Source organism: Callospermophilus lateralis, chromosome 1 (assembly GCF_048772815.1).
Source record: "Callospermophilus lateralis isolate mCalLat2 chromosome 1, mCalLat2.hap1, whole genome shotgun sequence".
NCBI lineage: Eukaryota > Metazoa > Chordata > Mammalia > Rodentia > Sciuridae > Callospermophilus > Callospermophilus lateralis.
Genome location: NC_135305.1, coordinates 468,106 through 484,557, shown reverse-complemented (window position 1 = coordinate 484,557; position 16,452 = coordinate 468,106). Strand labels below are relative to the sequence as shown.

At 63.0% G+C, this 16,452-nt stretch overlaps 1 protein-coding gene across 3 annotated transcripts in view; it reads right to left on the bottom strand.

Annotated features, from left to right (window-relative positions):
- Vipr2 (vasoactive intestinal peptide receptor 2) overlaps positions 1–16,452 on the bottom strand; it is a 78,258-nt gene that overhangs the window by 46,687 nt on the left and 15,119 nt on the right. For all 3 annotated transcript variants that reach the window (XM_077110376.1, XM_077110377.1, XM_077110378.1), the window contains one exon: positions 15,481–15,578. In XM_077110376.1, the coding sequence (XP_076966491.1) occupies positions 15,481–15,578 (98 nt within the window). The remainder of the gene's footprint in view (positions 1–15,480; positions 15,579–16,452) is intronic.

The window sequence follows — 16,452 nt, the reverse complement described above, 5'->3', positions numbered from 1 at the left end:
GCTCTGACGCCCAGCCGCGGCCCCCGCTCCCCGAGCAGCACAGCGCTCTGGTTCAGGTCCTCAGGCTCCCGCGGGGAAGGTGGAGGGGCTCTGTTGGCTGGCCACGCCTGGTCCTGCTCCGGGCCCTATGTGAGCACCTCTCAGTGCAGAAAGGGCTGATCACGTTCGCCTTCCTGGGGCCTCGGGGCATCCTGGCCTGTCCAGTGGCCCTGCATGGTGCTGCCCCAGGGCAGGGGCAGGAGGGATGGGAGCTGTGGATAAGCATCGGCCCTGGGCCCCTGACCACCTGTGTCCCGGGGGCAGGAGGCCATAGCTTCCTTCAGACCCTCGGACATCTCGGACCTCAGGGACGGCCACCTCATGGGAACGTCCATGTTTCCGTTATCTCCTCAGGGTGCCTGGGGTCTTCAGACTTTCCTGAGGCACGGGTGCCCTATGGGGACTCAGGAGGACCTAATCACAAGCTGGTGACAGTGGAAGAAGCCACGGTTCTGGAGAGTTCTCAGCAAAGCGTCTTTTACGAGTGCCTGCTCCACCTGCTCAGGAGACGGGCCGAATGGACGCGGGGTTCTGTGACTCTGGACACAGACGGATCCCTGAGTTTTCCCTGGTGAAGGGGGCAGGTGGGGATCACAGCACACAGTCGAGATGCCCAGCGCTGCGAGGGTAGCCGTGGGCTCAAGGACAAGGGCCGCTGGGCTGCAGGCGGGTCTAGGAGGGGCCCAGGGTGCCACACCGCGCCAGGAGGCTCCCTCATCCCTCCTGGGTGCCGAGATTCTCCTTCAGGGAGGAGCTGGTGACCTGGTCTAGATGATCCCCACACAGGTCCCCTGGAGAGGTGGCCGTGGGCGGTCACGATGAGCTCTGCCAGGGCTGGGGAGAGGGGGAGGTCCAGAGGGTTTCCAACAGCGCAGGTCCCTTTGGCGCTGCCTGGGAACACCCTACTCACACACATGTCCAAGCGTGACCACCAGGAGCAAGCCCTAGGCGGACCAAGGCTCCAGTGGGCAGTGTGTCATCAGGTCCAAAGGTATCCAGTGGAACGAGTGCATACCCTCTGAGTGACAGGGAGCTGGGCATGGGAGGGAGCAGCCAGTCCCGAGCGTGGGCTTAGGCGGTGTAAAACCCCTGAACATCACCAACGAACGTGGAGGAGGCAGGAGCCAGGCCGGGGGAGAAGCTGCGGCTCCCGCAGTCTGGGGTTGAGCTTGTGGTGGTGGGTGCCTCGAAGAGCCCTCGGGGAGCTTTCCCAGCACAAAGCGGCAGACCTTGTGGGAGGAGAGGTTTCACCCTGGGGGCCAGTGAGAAGCCAAGGTGCTACGGTCAGCCAGGTCAGCCAGTGGGAAGTAGGGTGTGGCAGACCCCAGCTCCACCCTCACCCGTGTTCTGCCTACAGGCTGTGGTCCTGGTGCGGCTTGGTCACCGCAGCTCTGAGTGTGCACAGTGAGAGGCTTGCTTCCTGCGAGGCTGTCCCTCCACGGGCCGGCTGTCCGCTGATTCTCTGACGCCGGCGCCCAGGCCCTCAGTCCTGTGCAGGCCCTGACATCGCTGTGCTCTCCCGACTCAGACCCTCCTTCCTCCTCCTTCAGATCCACGATGGGACCTGGCTGTGCCGGGCAGCAAGTCACAAAGGCAGAAGTCACCAGGGGTCTGGGAGGCAAGCAAGGTCAGGCAGGTGAGGCCTCCAGGCGCTGTCCCCGGCTCTGGTCTGAGGTGGTCAGGAGATCAGGCATGCATCTCAGGTGGAGGAAGACGGCTCTGTCAGTCCTGACTGCAGGACGGACTCCAAAACAAAGGAACCAACGCCACCCAGAGTGCAGCGGTGTCTGCCTCCTGCGGCCGGGCCAGGCTGCGATCCCGGGGTGCCCTGGTGGGAGTGCAGCGGTGTCTGCCTCCTGCGGCAGGGCCAGGCTGCGATCCCGGGGTGCCCTGGTGGGAGTGCAGCGGTGTCTGCCTCCTGCGGCAGGGCCAGGCTGCGATCCCGGGGTGCCCTGGTGGGAGTGCAGAGGCGCAGGGCTGGGGGCAGACAAGGGTAGTGGCCTGGCTCCTGCAGGCAGACCGGATGAGCACGTGCTGTCCTTCTGGGACCACTGGCGGGGAGCCGCGGTGTCCCTCACCCTGGGTGTGCCAGAGGGCTCCAGCTAACGCCCCCAAGCCACTCTCCTTCCCTGCAGCGGTTCCTGTTGGTGACAGTGCCTCTGTGTGGGGAATGCTGGGTGCTCCTGTCCAGTCTCATGGGTCACTGCGTGGAGGCAGCAGTGTGGAGGCACATGCACGCCAGGGCTCCTTGCAAGTCAGCGGAGGACACAGAGCCCCGGAGCCCTGCTGCAGTTTCCCCAACACTCACCGAGGGTCGGAACATGCGAACTAGTCTCGATGACGATCGTGTGGCCATGTATCGTCCTCCTCCTGGTCGAGGCCCGTCTCTCCCCTGGCCTGTCCCTGATGGTAGCTGCACTTGACCTCAGGGGCTTGTTGGGGTCAGATGAGGTCGCCGACACAGGCTGACCTCTGTGGCTGACCCCATGCCGACAGGAAGGGCAGTCTCTTGATGAGGCGATGCTGAAGCTGTCTAGCCTGACAGAGCCCCCCGCCCTGGGGGAAAACCGTCTCAGCTCCCTGGGCACAAGCCACTTCACCAGGAGCCCGGGTCCTGCACTCTGCACAGGCCTTGGAGCCTGGTGGGGTCTCCCCCACCCGGCAGGGGTACGGACAGTGCAGGCAAGGGGCCTGCGGACAGAGAGCAGGCCCTGTACAAATCTGCCCCCATCTGCGCAGGCGATGCCCAGGACACGGCCCAGCTGCCAGCCAGCTGTCTGCCTGGCTCTGTCTTCAATGTGGAGCCCTGCTGCCCAGTCCAAGGGTGCTGGCCCTCCACCTCTCCCTGTCTGCCTCCCAGCACAAGGGTGCGCTCCTCACATCTCTCTCTCCCACTGTGGAAGTGGCCTGTGGCTGAATCCAGGGGAGTGTGGGCTCCATGGGGCACTAAGCAGGCCCAGGTCGGAGGATGCCCAAGACACAGCCATAGGCAAAGCTCAGCTCCATGAGCCTGGAGCTACTGCCCCGGGAGGTGAGGGAGTGAGTCCGCCTGCTAGGGCCTGGCCTCTCCTGGAGAAGCAGATATCCTGCTGTGGACAAGGCTGAACTCCCAGGCAGTGCTGCTCCCGCCCCAGGACGGAGCTCTGGAGCACCATGCCTGCCAGTAGCTGCAGTGGGACCCGCAGCTCTGCAGGTCTCAGAGCAGCACAGTGTGCAATCAGGCTGCCAGGCCGGTGAGCGCTAATCACCACGTTCCTGTCTCTGCACCTTATTTTAAGTAGCTACCCTGAGTGCTGCTTTCTGGTGGTGGCTCAGGGCAGAGGGGATTTTATTTTTGAACCTATGCATGACATTTCTGAGGTAAAGAAACAGCCACAGAAATTCTGTAGAACTTTATCCCACTGAGACCTATATTTGTGTACAGAGTTTATGATCAAAAAAAAAAAAAGGGAAAATTAGCTGACTGGAATTGGGGACTTTTACTTTACTATGAAACATTCTGATCTTTGCTTTAAAAAATGCACCTGGCAGATCACCTGGATCTAATTCCTAGACAAACCAGACGGTCATTTAACACCATCACTGGCTGACACCATGGAACGTCGGAATCCTGAAGGGGTGACAGGGTGCACCTGGCTGAGGACTGAGGAGCCACCAAGGTGCAGTGGCACATAATGTCTTGTTGTGGAGACACTTGGGAGAGAGCACGGAGCCGAAGGAGGTGACAGATGAGACAGCTGCACTGAGGGTGCAGAGCAAGTCTCGTTCTCACTCACCCTGAGTCCTGAGGGGGCCTGCCACCTGGAGTGGACCTGCATGGCCACAGGAGCCCTGAGTCCTGAGGGGGCCTGCCACCTGGAGTGGACCTGCATGGCCACAGGAGTCCTGAGTCCTGAGGGGGCCTGCCACCTGGAGTGGACCTGCATGGCCACAGGAGTCCTGAGTCCTGAGGGGGCCTGTCACCTGGAGTGGACCTGCATGGCCACAGAGGCCCTGAGTCCTGAGGGGGCCTGTCACCTGGAGTGGACCTGCATGGTCACAGGAGCCCTGAGTCCTGAGGAGGCCTGCCACCTGGAGTGGACCTGCATGGCCACAGGAGCCCTGAGTCCTGAGGGGGCCTGTCACCTGGAGTGGACCTGCATGGCCACAGAGGCCCTGAGTCCTGAGGAGGCCTGCCACCTGGAGTGGACCTGCATGGCCACAGGAGTCCTGAGTCCTGAGGGGGCCTGCCACCTGGAGTGGACCTGCATGGCCACAGGAGCCCTGAGTCCTGAGGGGGCCTGCCACCTGGAGTGGACCTGCATGGCCACAGGAGCCCTGAGTCCTGAGGGGGCCTGCCACCTGGAGTGGACCTGCATGGTCACAGGAGTCCTGAGTCCTGAGGAGGCCTGTCACCTGGAGTGGACCTGCATGGCCACAGGAGTCCTGAGTCCTGAGGAGGCCTGTCACCTGGAGTGGACCTGCATGGCCACAGGAGCCCTGAGTCCTGAGGGGGCCTGCCACCTGGAGTGGACCTGCATGGCCACAGGAGTCCTGAGTCCTGAGGGGGCCTGTCACCTGGAGTGGACCTGCATGGCCACAGAGGCCCTGAGTCCTGAGGGGGCCTGTCACCTGGAGTGGACCTGCATGGTCACAGGAGTCCTGAGTCCTGAGGGGGCTTGTCACCTGGAGTGGACCTGCATGGCCACAGGAGCCCTGAGTCCTGAGGGGGCCTCCCACCTGGAGTGGACCTGCATGGCCACAGGAGCCCTGAGTCCTGAGGGGGAGGCCTGCCACCTGGAGTGGACCTGCATGGCCACAGGAGTCCTGAGTCCTGAGGGGGCCTGTCACCTGGAGTGGACCTGCATGGTCACAGGAGTCCTGAGTCCTGAGGGGGCTTGTCACCTGGAGTGGACCTGCATGGCCACAGGAGCCCTGAGTCTTGAGGGGGCATCCCACCTAGAGTGGACCTGCATGGCCACAGGAGCCCTGAGTCCTGAGGGGGAGGCCTGCCACCTAGAGTGGACCTGCATGGCCACAGGAGTCCTGAGTCCTGAGGGGGCCTGTCACCTGGAGTGGACTTGCATGTCCACAGGAGCCCTGAGTCCTGAGGAGGAGGCCTGTCAACTGGAGTGGACCTGCATGGCCACAGGAGCCCTGAGTCCTGAGGAGGCCTGTCACCTGGAGTGGACCTGCATGGCCACAGGAGCCCTGTCTCCTGAGGAGGCCTGTCACCTGAAGTGGACCTGCATGGCCACAGGAGCCCTGTCTCCTGAGGAGGCCTGTCACCTGGAGTGGACCTGCATGGCCACAGGAGCCCTGTCTCCTGAGGAGGCCTGTCACCTGAAGTGGACCTGCATGGCCACAGGAGCCCTGTCTCCTGAGGAGGCCTGTCACCTGGAGTGGACCTGCATGGCCACAGGAGCCCTGAGCCCTGAGGGGGCCTCCCACCAGGAGTGGACCTGCATGGTGACAGGAGCCCTGAGTCCTGAGGGGGCCTCCCACCTGGAGTGGACCTGCATGGCCACAGGAGCCCTGAGTCCTGAGGGGGCCTCCCACCTGGAGTGGACCCGCATGGCCACAGGAGCCCTGAGTCCTGAGGGGGCCTGTCACCTGGAGTGGACCTGCATGGCCAAAGGAGCCCTGAGTCCTGAGGAGGCCTCTCACATGGAGTGGACCTGCATGGCCACAGGAGCCCTGAGTCCTGAGGAGGCCTGTCACCTGGAGTGGACCTGCATGGCCACAGGAGCCCTGAGTCCTGAGGAGGCCTGTCACCTGGAGTGGACCTGCATGGTCCACAGGAGCCCTGAGTCCTGAGGGGGCCTGTCACCTGGAGTGGACCTGCATGGCCAAAGGAGCCCTGAGTCCTGAGGAGGCCTCTCACATGGAGTGGACCTGCATGGCCACAGGAGCCCTGAGTCCTGAGGAGGCCTGTCACCTGGAGTGGACCTGCATGGCCACAGGAGCCCTGAGTCCTGAGGAGGCCTGTCACCTGGAGTGGACCTGCATGGCCACAGGAGCTCTGAGTCCTGAGGGGGCCTGTCACCTGGAGTGGACCTGCATGGTCCACAGGAGCCCTGAGTCCTGAGGAGGCCTCTCACCTGGAGTGGACCTGCATGGCCACAGAAGCCCTGAGTCCTGAGGGGGCCTCTCACCTGGAGTGGACCTGCATGGCCACAGGAGCCCTGAGTCCTGAGGAGGCCTGTCACCTGGAGTGGACCTGCATGGCCACAGGAGCCCTGAGTCCTGAGGAGGCCTGTCACCTGGAGTGGACCTGCATGGCCACAGGAGCCCTGAGTCCTGAGGGGGCCTGTCACCTGGAGTGGACCTGCATGGCCACAGGAGCCCTGAGTCCTGAGGGGGCCTGTCACCTGGAGTGGACCTGCATGGCCACAGGAGCCCTGAGTCCTGAGGGGGCCTGTCACCTGGAGTGGACCTGCATGGCCACAGGAGCCCTGAGTCCTGAGGGGGCCTCTCACATGGAGTGGACCTGCATGGCCACAGGAGCCCTGAGTCCTGAGGGGGCCTGTCACCTGGAGTGGACCTGCATGGCCACAGGAGCCCTGAGTCCTGAGGAGGCCTGTCACCTGGAGTGGACCTGCATGGCCACAGGAGCCCTGAGTCCTGAGGAGGCCTGTCACCTGGAGTGGACCTGCATGGCCACAGGAGCCCTGAGTCCTGAGGAGGCCTGTCACCTGGAATGGACCTGCATGGCCACAGGAGCCCTGAGTCCTGAGGGGGCCTGTCACCTGGAGTGGACCTGCATGGCCACAGGAGCCCTGAGTCCTGAGGGGGCCTGTCACCTGGAGTGGACCTGCATGGCCACAGGAGCCCTGAGTCCTGAGGGGGCCTGTCACCTGGAGTGGACCTGCATGGCCACAGGAGCCCTGAGTCCTGAGGGGGCCTGCCACCTGGAGTGGACCTGCATGGCCACAGGAGCCCTGAGTCCTGAGGGGGCCTCTCACCTGGAGTGGACCTGCATGGCCACAGGAGCCCTGAGTCCTGAGGGGGCCTGCCACCTGGAGTGGACCTGCATGGCCACAGGAGCCCTGAGTCCTGAGGGGGCCTGTCACCTGGAGTGGACCTGCATGGCCACAGGAGCCCTGAGTCCTGAGGGGGCCTGCCACCTGGAGTGGACCTGCATGGCCACAGGAGCCCTGAGTCCTGAGGGGGCCTGTCACCTGGAGTGGACCTGCATGGCCACAGGAGCCCTGAGTCCTGAAGGGGCCTGCCACCTGGAGTGGACCTGCATGGCCACAGGAGCCCTGAGTCCTGAGGGGGCCTGTCACCTGGAGTGGACCCGCATGGCCACAGGAGCCCTGAGTCCTGAGGGGGCCTGTCACCTGGAGTGGACCTGCATGGCCACAGGAGCCCTGAGTCCTGAGGAGGCCTGTCACCTGGAGTGGACCTGCATGGCCACAGGAGCCCTGAGTCCTGAGGAGGCCTGTCATCTGGAGTGGACCTGCATGGCCACAGGAGCCCTGAGTCCTGAGGAGGCCTCCCACCTGGAGTGGACCTGCATGGCCACAGGAGCCCTGAGTCCTGAGGAGGCCTGTCACCTGGAGTGGACCTGCATGGCCACAGGAGCCCTGAGTCCTGAGGAGGCCTGTCACCTGGAGTGGACCTGCATGGCCACAGGAGCCCTGAGTCCTGAGGAGGCCTGTCACCTGGAATGGACCTGCATGGCCACAGGAGCCCTGAGTCCTGAGGGGGCCTGTCACCTGGAGTGGACCTGCATGGCCACAGGAGCCCTGAGTCCTGAGGGGGCCTGCCACCTGGAGTGGACCTGCATGGCCACAGGAGCCCTGAGTCCTGAGGGGGCCTGTCACCTGGAGTGGACCTGCATGGCCACAGGAGCCCTGAGTCCTGAGGAGGCCTGTCACCTGGAGTGGACCTGCATGGCCACAGGAGCCCTGAGTCCTGAGGAGGCCTCCCACCTGGAGTAGACCTGCATGGCCACAGGAGCCCTGAGTCCTGAGGAGGCCTCCCACCTGGAGTGGACCTGCATGGCCACAGGAGCCCTGAGTCCTGAGGAGGCCTGTCACCTGGAGTGGACCTGCATGGCCACAGGAGCCCTGAGTCCTGAGGAGGCCTCCCACCTGGAGTGGACCTGCATGGCCACAGGAGCCCAGAGTCCTGAGGAGGCCTGTCACCTGGAGTGGACCTGCATGGCCACAGGAGCCCTGAGTCCTGAGGAGGCCTGTCACCTGGAGTGGACCTGCATGGCCACAGGAGCCCTGAGTCCTGAGGAGGCCTGTCACCTGGAGTGGACCTGCATGGCCACAGGAGCCCTGAGTCCTGAGGAGGCCTCCCACCTGGAGTAGACCTGCATGGCCACAGGAGCCCTGAGTCCTGAGGAGGCCTCCCACCTGGAGTGGACCTGCATGGCCACAGGAGCCCTGAGTCCTGAGGAGGCCTGTCACCTGGAGTGGACCTGCATGGCCACAGGAGCCCTGAGTCCTGAGGAGGCCTCCCACCTGGAGTGGACCTGCATGGCCACAGGAGCCCTGAGTCCTGAGGAGGCCTGTCACCTGGAGTGGACCTGCATGGCCACAGGAGCCCTGAGTCCTGAGGAGGCCTGTCACCTGGAGTGGACCTGCATGGCCACAGGAGCCCTGAGTCCTGAGGAGGCCTGTCACCTGGAGTGGACCTGCATGGCCACAGGAGCCCTGAGTCCTGAGGAGGCCTGTCACCTGGAATGGACCTGCATGGCCACAGGAGCCCTGAGTCCTGAGGGGGCCTGTCACCTGGAGTGGACCTGCATGGCCACAGGAGCCCTGAGTCCTGAGGGGGCCTGCCACCTGGAGTGGACCTGCATGGCCACAGGAGCCCTGAGTCCTGAGGGGGCCTGTCACCTGGAGTGGACCTGCATGGCCACAGGAACCCTGAGTCCTGAGGGGGCCTGTCACCTGGAGTGGACCTGCATGGCCACAGGAGCCCTGAGTCCTGAGGGGGCCTCTCACCTGGAGTGGACCTGCATGGCCACAGGAGCCCTGAGTCCTGAGGAGGCCTCTCACCTGGAGTGGACCTGCATGGCCACAGGAGCCCTGAGTCCTGAGGAGGCCTCCCACCTGGAGTGGACCTGCATGGCCACAGGAGCCCTGAGTCCTGAGGAGGCCTGTCACCTGGAGTGGACCTGCATGGCCACAGGAGTCCTGAGTCCTGAGGGGGCCTGTCACCTGGAGTGGACCTGCATGGCTACAGGAGCCCTGAGTCCTTAGGAGGCCTGTCACCTTGAGTGGACCTGCATGGCCACAGGAGCCCTGAGTCCTGAGGGGGAGGCCTGCCACCTGGAGTGGACCTGCATGGCCACAGGAGCCCTGAGTCCTTAGGAGGCCTGTCACCTGGAGTGGACCTGCATGGCCACAGGAGCCCTGAGTCCTGAGGGGGAGGCCTGCCACCTGGAGTGGACCTGCATGGCCACAGGAGCCCTGAGTCCTGAGGGAGCCTGTCACCTGGAGTGGACCTGCATGGCCACAGGAGCCCTGAGTCCTGAGGGGGCCTGCCACCTGGAGTGGACCTGCATGGCCACAGGAGCCCTGAGTCCTGAGGAGGCCTGCCACCTGGAGTGGACCTGCATGGCCACAGGAGCCCTGAGTCCTGAGGAGGCCTGTCACCTGGAGTGGACCTGCATGGCCACAGGAGCCCTGAGTCCTGAGGGGGCCTCCCACCTGGAGTGGACCTGCATGGCCACAGGAGCCCTGAGTCCTGAGGGGGCCTGCCACCTGGAGTGGACCTGCATGGCCACAGGAGCCCTGAGTCCTGAGGAGGCCTGCCACCTGGAGTGGACCTGCATGGCCACAGGAGCCCTGAGTCCTGAGGAGGCCTGTCACCTGGAGTGGACCTGCATGGCCACAGGAGCCCTGAGTCCTGAGGGGGCCTGCCACTTGGAGTGGACCTGCATGGCCACAGGAGCCCTGAGTCCTGAGGGGGCCTCTCACCTGGAGTGGACCTGCATGGCCACAGGAGCCCTGTCTCCTGAGGGGGCCTGCCACCTGGAGTGGACCTGCATGGCCACAGGAGCCCTGAGTCCTGAGGGGGCCTGTCACCTGGAGTGGACCTGCATGGCCACAGGAGCCCTGAGTCTTGAGGGGGCCTGTCACCTGGAGTGGACCTGCATGGCCACAGGAGCCCTGTCTCCTGAGGGGGCCTGCCACCTGGAGTGGACCTGCATGGCCACAGGAGCCCTGAGTCCTGAGGAGGCCTCCCACCTGGAGAGGACCTGCATGGCCACAGGAGCCCTGAGTCTTGAGGGGGCCTGTCACCTGGAGTGGACCTGCATGGCCACAGGAGCCCTGAGTCTTGAGGGGGCCTGTCACCTGGAGTGGACCTGCATGGCCACAGGAGCCCTGAGTCCTGATGGGGCCTCCCACCTGGAGTGGACCTGCATGGCCACAGGAGCCCTGTCTCCTGAGGAGGCCTGTCACCTGGAGTGGACCTGCATGGCCACTGGAGGGTTCAGGGAGCAACGGCCAGGGCTCGGCAAAGGCTGAGAATGGGGAGCCAGCTCACACCCTGTGCCGTGCCGTGCTCTGCCCACTACATTCCAAATATTCTTTAGGTAGACCCTGAGAGGGTGGGCTCAGGGCAGAGCTCTTGCCCAGCATGTTGAGCACTGGGCTCCATCCTCAGCACCACATAAAATAAGCACATAGAATAGTGTGTCCATCTATAAATAAAAAATATCAAAAAAGAAAAAAGAAGATCCGTGAGGCTCAAACTGACAAGTTCCCCACCAGCCTGTCTACGCCCAGAGCTGAAGGACAAACTTGGCGTAGATGTACTATTTTTTGAGATCTTAAAATTTTATTTTACTTAAATACAAAAGTAATATGTGCTCATTTTTTAAATATAGAAAATACAGCAGAAGGGCTTTTAAAAGGGGGACACGGTGTTAAAGTGCCTGGTGTTTCTGCCTTCACCAGCAGATTTCCCTTGTCCTTGTCACTTGCTGGCATCCTGTCCATGCCCTCTGGTCCCAGATCCCAGGACGTGACACAGGGAGAGACCCCTTAGAGCCCCTCCTTCTTCTCTTTCCCAGGCCTCAGCAGACCACCCAGCACCTCGAGGACAGGATGCGTCTCTGCACTGTCCTCATTCCTTCTGGGGACCCTGCAGCCTGTGCTGCAGGTGAGTGACGCCCCCGATGGCCCAGGAGCAGCCGCTGTTGCTCAGGTTGGCTCCCTGCCTGCTCCCGCCAAGCCTCCTCCCTCCATCATGGCGCCCACTGCACACCTGAGGGTCCTGGGAGGTGGCTGCTGTTCCAGCACTGTCCCATGGGCTGGCCACAGAGCCCGCTGCTGGCTGTTCTATGAGAGGTCACTCACATACAAGGGGACAGCACCGGGAGCACAGCCGCACCCTGTCCGTGCAGAGCCAGGGCAGAACCTCACCCACCCTGCCCTAGATGGTCACACCATCCCAGAAGCTCCCTGGCCTCTGTCTCCTACAGGCCAGTGTCCCTCCGCGCCCATGGCTGCCTGCACCTCCAGGCTGACTGTCACCCTACAGCTGTGCCCTCGCCTGTCCCTAGCATGTGGTGTCTGCGGTTTACCTAGCTTCCCTGCCACCTGTCCTCTGGCCTCGAGGTGTCTCACTCGCTGCGTGCAGCTGTTAAGCGCCAGAGGCACAGGGCCAGTCAACACCAGCACCACCTGGCCCATAGTCTTTCTGGTCCTGGGACCTTTCTGCTTACGAACACAGGCCAGTCTCGGGGCTCCTGTCGGCAGCTCTGGGTCCCACTCTCTGCCCACCCACCCAGGTCCCTGGCCCAGATCTCCATGCCCCTCTTGTCCCTGGCTGGTGTACCATCCGGGATCCCCTTTATCTCCTGCCACTGGCCACCCGGAACACGGCTTGCACCTCGAGGAGAAAGACAGACGCTGCTGCTGGGGCCCTGGAAGCTGGAATCGCTGTGGAACCGGCAGCACACAGGGCTCTGGGCGAGTCCCCTGGGGCTCCTTGGGCATTTCAGGGCTCCTGTCCTGTGCGCATGAGCTGGGGAGCGGAGCCCCGGGCAGGTGGCTCACAGGGCCTCTGCTGGATGCCTCCTGACAAGCCAGGGCCATGATGTGCCCCCAGGGCTGCTCCAGGTGGGTGCCTGCACAGGGTGCCGGCAGCATCAGTGCTGAGCTGAGCCTCAGTGACCAAGACCTGGGGGAGTGAAGTCGGCGCGGGAGGAGAGCTCCCGGGCAGGAGCTGGGAGGAGAGGGCACACATATTTTTAGGAATATGGCATAATATGGAAGAAATGTATCCACTTGATACATGGAGGCCTGAAGTGCCAAACAGTGCGTGGCTAAATTTAGCCCATGTGGTCTTTGTTTAAGAACTGCACAGGCAAGGCTCAGGTGGAGGCTGCGGGCAGACCCCTGGCAGGCCAGCGTGCTGCATCCGCGTGGCCTGGCCCTGCGCGTGGCCTGGTCGTGAGGGGAGAAGCAGCGGGAGTGCCCAGTGGGGTCAGGATCAGCTGCTGCACCCCCCTCATGTGTGCCCGGAGGGACCTCCCAACACAACGGAGGGCTGCTGTCCTGGGGTTGGGGAGCAGGGCTCAGCCCTCGCGCACACCACCTGCAGGGCTCTCCACGTGTGAGACCTGGAGAACCCTGAGCAGCGCCTGGCCAGAGCTCCCCGGACCCCATGGAGGCGGCTGAGGCCCAGGGAACAGGCTGCACACTCTGCTTGTGTCCCCTTGGCCAGACGAGGCCCAGGTGGGGAGGCTCCTGTGGGTTCTTGTGCCAGAGGCCCGGGGCCCACACCTGGCTCCTGGGGGGACGTCCAGTGTGACTCCACTTTGTTTTCTGGATCTTTGGCACACCGTGAAGCCTGTGGTTTCTACAGAGGTTGATCTTCTCTTGAGTTTAATGATTTTGAAACCTGTGATGACCGCACACTGACATGGCTGACCTTGACTGTGTGAGTGGGAATCCAAGGAAAATACCAATCTGGGAAGAGAGCGGAAGACTGAAGAGAGGAGCAGGAGCTGGGGGACCCGGGGGTGGCCACCTGGGGATGCTGCCTCGTGCTCACCTGCGGGGGACCGGACTCAGGTGGCACATACTGCATGGCCCCCTGGCCTTGCGCTCCGGGTCTGAGCCATTGTTATCCCCCTAATACTCCAAGTATCCAAAGTATTCCAAGAGCGTAAACGGCCCCAGGGAGCTGGTCTGGTGCCGTCGCTGGTCTGGTGCCGTCATTTTTATGGCTTTCTCATATTGAAGTGTTTTGACTCTCTAATCCCTTACCAGGAAATGGGCATTTAGGGCACTTGCAGAGTCTGAAGTGTTAGTGGAGAGCTAGTTCCTCAACTAGACAGATGCACGGGAGCAGACGCTGGGCCACACGCAGGCGGCTTCAGCTTCGAGCCCTACAAGCAGGACCAAGGGACCGGGAGGGGTCTTCCAGACGGCGTCCCCAGAACTGACCCCCTGGTGCCACCCAGAGGGTTAGGAAACCAGGGCTGTCTTGCCGTGAGCTGCTACTACCATGGCGGGTGCCCTCCCTTGTCTCTTGTCCACCACCCCTCTGCCTTCAGAAACCCTGGGACTCCTGGTCACTCCTGGTCTCCAGCCCCTACATCTGGCTGAATCTCAGGGTTTGGACCCAGGTAGGAAGGTCACTGCCAAAGTCACCCCACTCCATAGCCATTGCCCCTGCTCTGGGTCAGAATTCAGGGCCTCAGCAAAGAACCTTCTCTCCACAGAACAGCCCCTCGGCTGGGGTAGAAGCCTGTTCTCAGAGCCTGAGTGGACTCCGGGAGAGACCATGAGCCCACTCAACCCCCGTGGAAATGTTGTGAACTCACAGGCAGCATGTGCAGGCCAGCCCTGGCTCTGAGCTGGGTTCTCTGTTGGGACCACTGCAGTGAGTCCCTCAGCTGCTGGGGTCAGGGCTGGGGCACGAGGCCTCGCTCTGGTGGAGCAGACATAGAGGCTCTCGCTCGGCCTCCTGTGCGGGACCAGGGCAGCGAATGTGGGGTCCAGAAGCACAAGAGGAACCAACACTGGTGCACTAGGGGTGGCACTGTAGCTGCTGGCTGCACCCTAGCCCTGTCTCCCTGGCCCCGGGACCTGGCGAGGCGGGGAGTCAGTGACATTCACTCCAGCGTGTCTTGTGTCACTGAGTTCAGAACATACGATGGCCCCGTACTCAACAGCTCTCTACATCTGAGAGTCCATGCCACCAGGGGCCACAGGCTCTGGGGACGGTGCAGAAAAGCTAATGGTGGTGATCAGCATAACGGAGCGGGGCCTCAGGGTCAGAGGGGCAGGCAAAGAAGCCCCTTCCCCCTCCCCTGGATCTCCTTCCCGTCTTCCCTGGAGCACAGGACACAGCCAAGGTCCAGCCATGACTGGCAGGGGCTGAGCTGGGGTTTAGCCCAGGCTCCTGGGAGGCTCCCTCTGAGCGAGGAACCCAGGACACTCAGTGGGCTCTTCCTCCACCGACACTGGACCCACACAGAGGACAACTAGCAGGAGCGTCCAGCCCAGGTGGGGATGTCAACCCACACAGCACAGAGGGCAGGGGCGGGGTGACCCGGTCCTACAGGAAAGCCAGTGCGGGCACAAGGGAGCCTCGCCTCCAGTCTCCGGCAGGGCCCCATGAGGGTGTGCAGCCCAGAGTTCTCTAACGCCTTCTCTGGCCCCGGCTTTTCCTCTAAGACCCAGAGAGGCCACAGTGGTCATTGCGCTCACCCATCACCCCTCCACCCCTCAGGCAGGTGGATCTCCCGACCCTAAGGACAGTGCTGACCCGGAGATGCTTCCTTTTCTAGTGTTGCTTCTGATTCAGGGGAAGAGAACTGGCTTTGAACTGAAACCCTAGCGAAGAAGAAGGGGAGCCCGAGGGGCCGGGAGGTGGGGAAGCAGCCTGCCCCCGCCAGGTCTCAGGCCAGCACCGCTCTGTGCAGGCTGGTGGTCTGAATCGGGACCTGCAGGTTTACAAGGTGCTCGCCTACCGGGGCAGCCAGGAGGGGACAGAGGCTGAGGGCAGGGACAGCGAGTGGCCTGGGGGTGAAGTGAGCCACAGCTGTGGGCCTGGGCACAGTTGGGCTGGGCAGATGTTGGGGTAGGGTGGACTCACTCCACACAAGAATGTCGTCAGCTGCTCTGGAACACAGTGCCCCAGGCCCCCTTGGAAACGCAGCCACGAATGCGCACCGCCAACTGGCAGGTCACTGCCACCCTGCCCAGGCCCAGCGAGACCAAGATAAACCAGCCAACGCGGGATGCAGCCTGCGGCTTGGGAAGGGCTGGTCTGGTCACACCTGGCAGGCTTGGGGCTAAGCTGCGGGTGGCAGACCAGACCCAGGATGGCGAGGAGACACAGGAGAAGCTGCGCTGGTCCAGGTGGAGGAAAGCTGAGCCCACCCGCGAGGCCCAACCCTCCCTGCCCGCCAGGCCTCTGTGCCATGGCCGGGTCTGGACAAGGGGCCACTCTGTGCGGCTAGGAGGAGGAGCCTACCTTGCCCTCGTCCTCGGGGTCACTGTAGCCGCAGGCCTCGATGAAGTCAGGAAACGCCTCTGACCACCCCTCACTCGTGCAGTTTTTGCTTATGTTTCCTGGAAAGTGAAGTTCAGATGTTTCACCCACAGGTCCACAAAGACTGCCCCAGTGCTTCTCTAGTCAGCAGACTCCACGGAGGCCACCTTTCACAACCTGCCATGGACTAGGCGGGGCCCAAGAGATGCGAGTGGACACTCAGGTCATAAAGTGGGAAAAACAGAAGTAAAATTGCAATTGCTCTAAGTGCTGCCACCTTGGAGCAGAATGAAAATCTTGGCAGAGTCCACGTCCTGCACCTTAAGAGGCAGCTATAGCCAGGCCGGGTCACTCTGGAGCCCACTACCATGTCTTGCCTGTCCTGCCTGCTCCTGGCCCCTCTGCTCCTCGCCTGCCCACAATCTGCCCTGTCAAGAGCTGAGTGCTGAGGCTTCAGGTGGCCGCGGCTGGATGGAGGTGGTGAGGTCAAACTGCAAGGGCACAGGCCGCTGTGATGGAAAATCCCACCTCTCCACCCAGACAGTCCACCACTGGTTCTCGGCCAGAAGCGCAGTGTTCCTGATGACAAGCTGGTGTCCTTGGAGAAGACCACCCAGAAGAGTAGGTGGCCCCTGCCAGGGTGGGGTGGGAAAACCGAGTACCCCAGTCCTCGGGCAGAGCCGGTGTCAGCCATGTGCGCCCCGCGCTCTGTAGAGCTGCTGCCCTCCTGGGCGGAGGGAGCCCAGGGCCCGGGGCCTGTGGGGCAGCAGCATGGCCTCCTTCGTTTCCAGGGGCCTGGGGCAGGGGAAGGCAAGGTCCCAGAAGTCAGATGGCACTGAGGGGAGAGGGCTTCGGGCTTCAGGAGCCTGACTGGCCAGTGGCTGAGAGGAGTCAGACAGCCACAGGCGAGCTCCTCCCTCTTGGTGCCACCTGCCCAGCAGCTCCGGCCAGGGG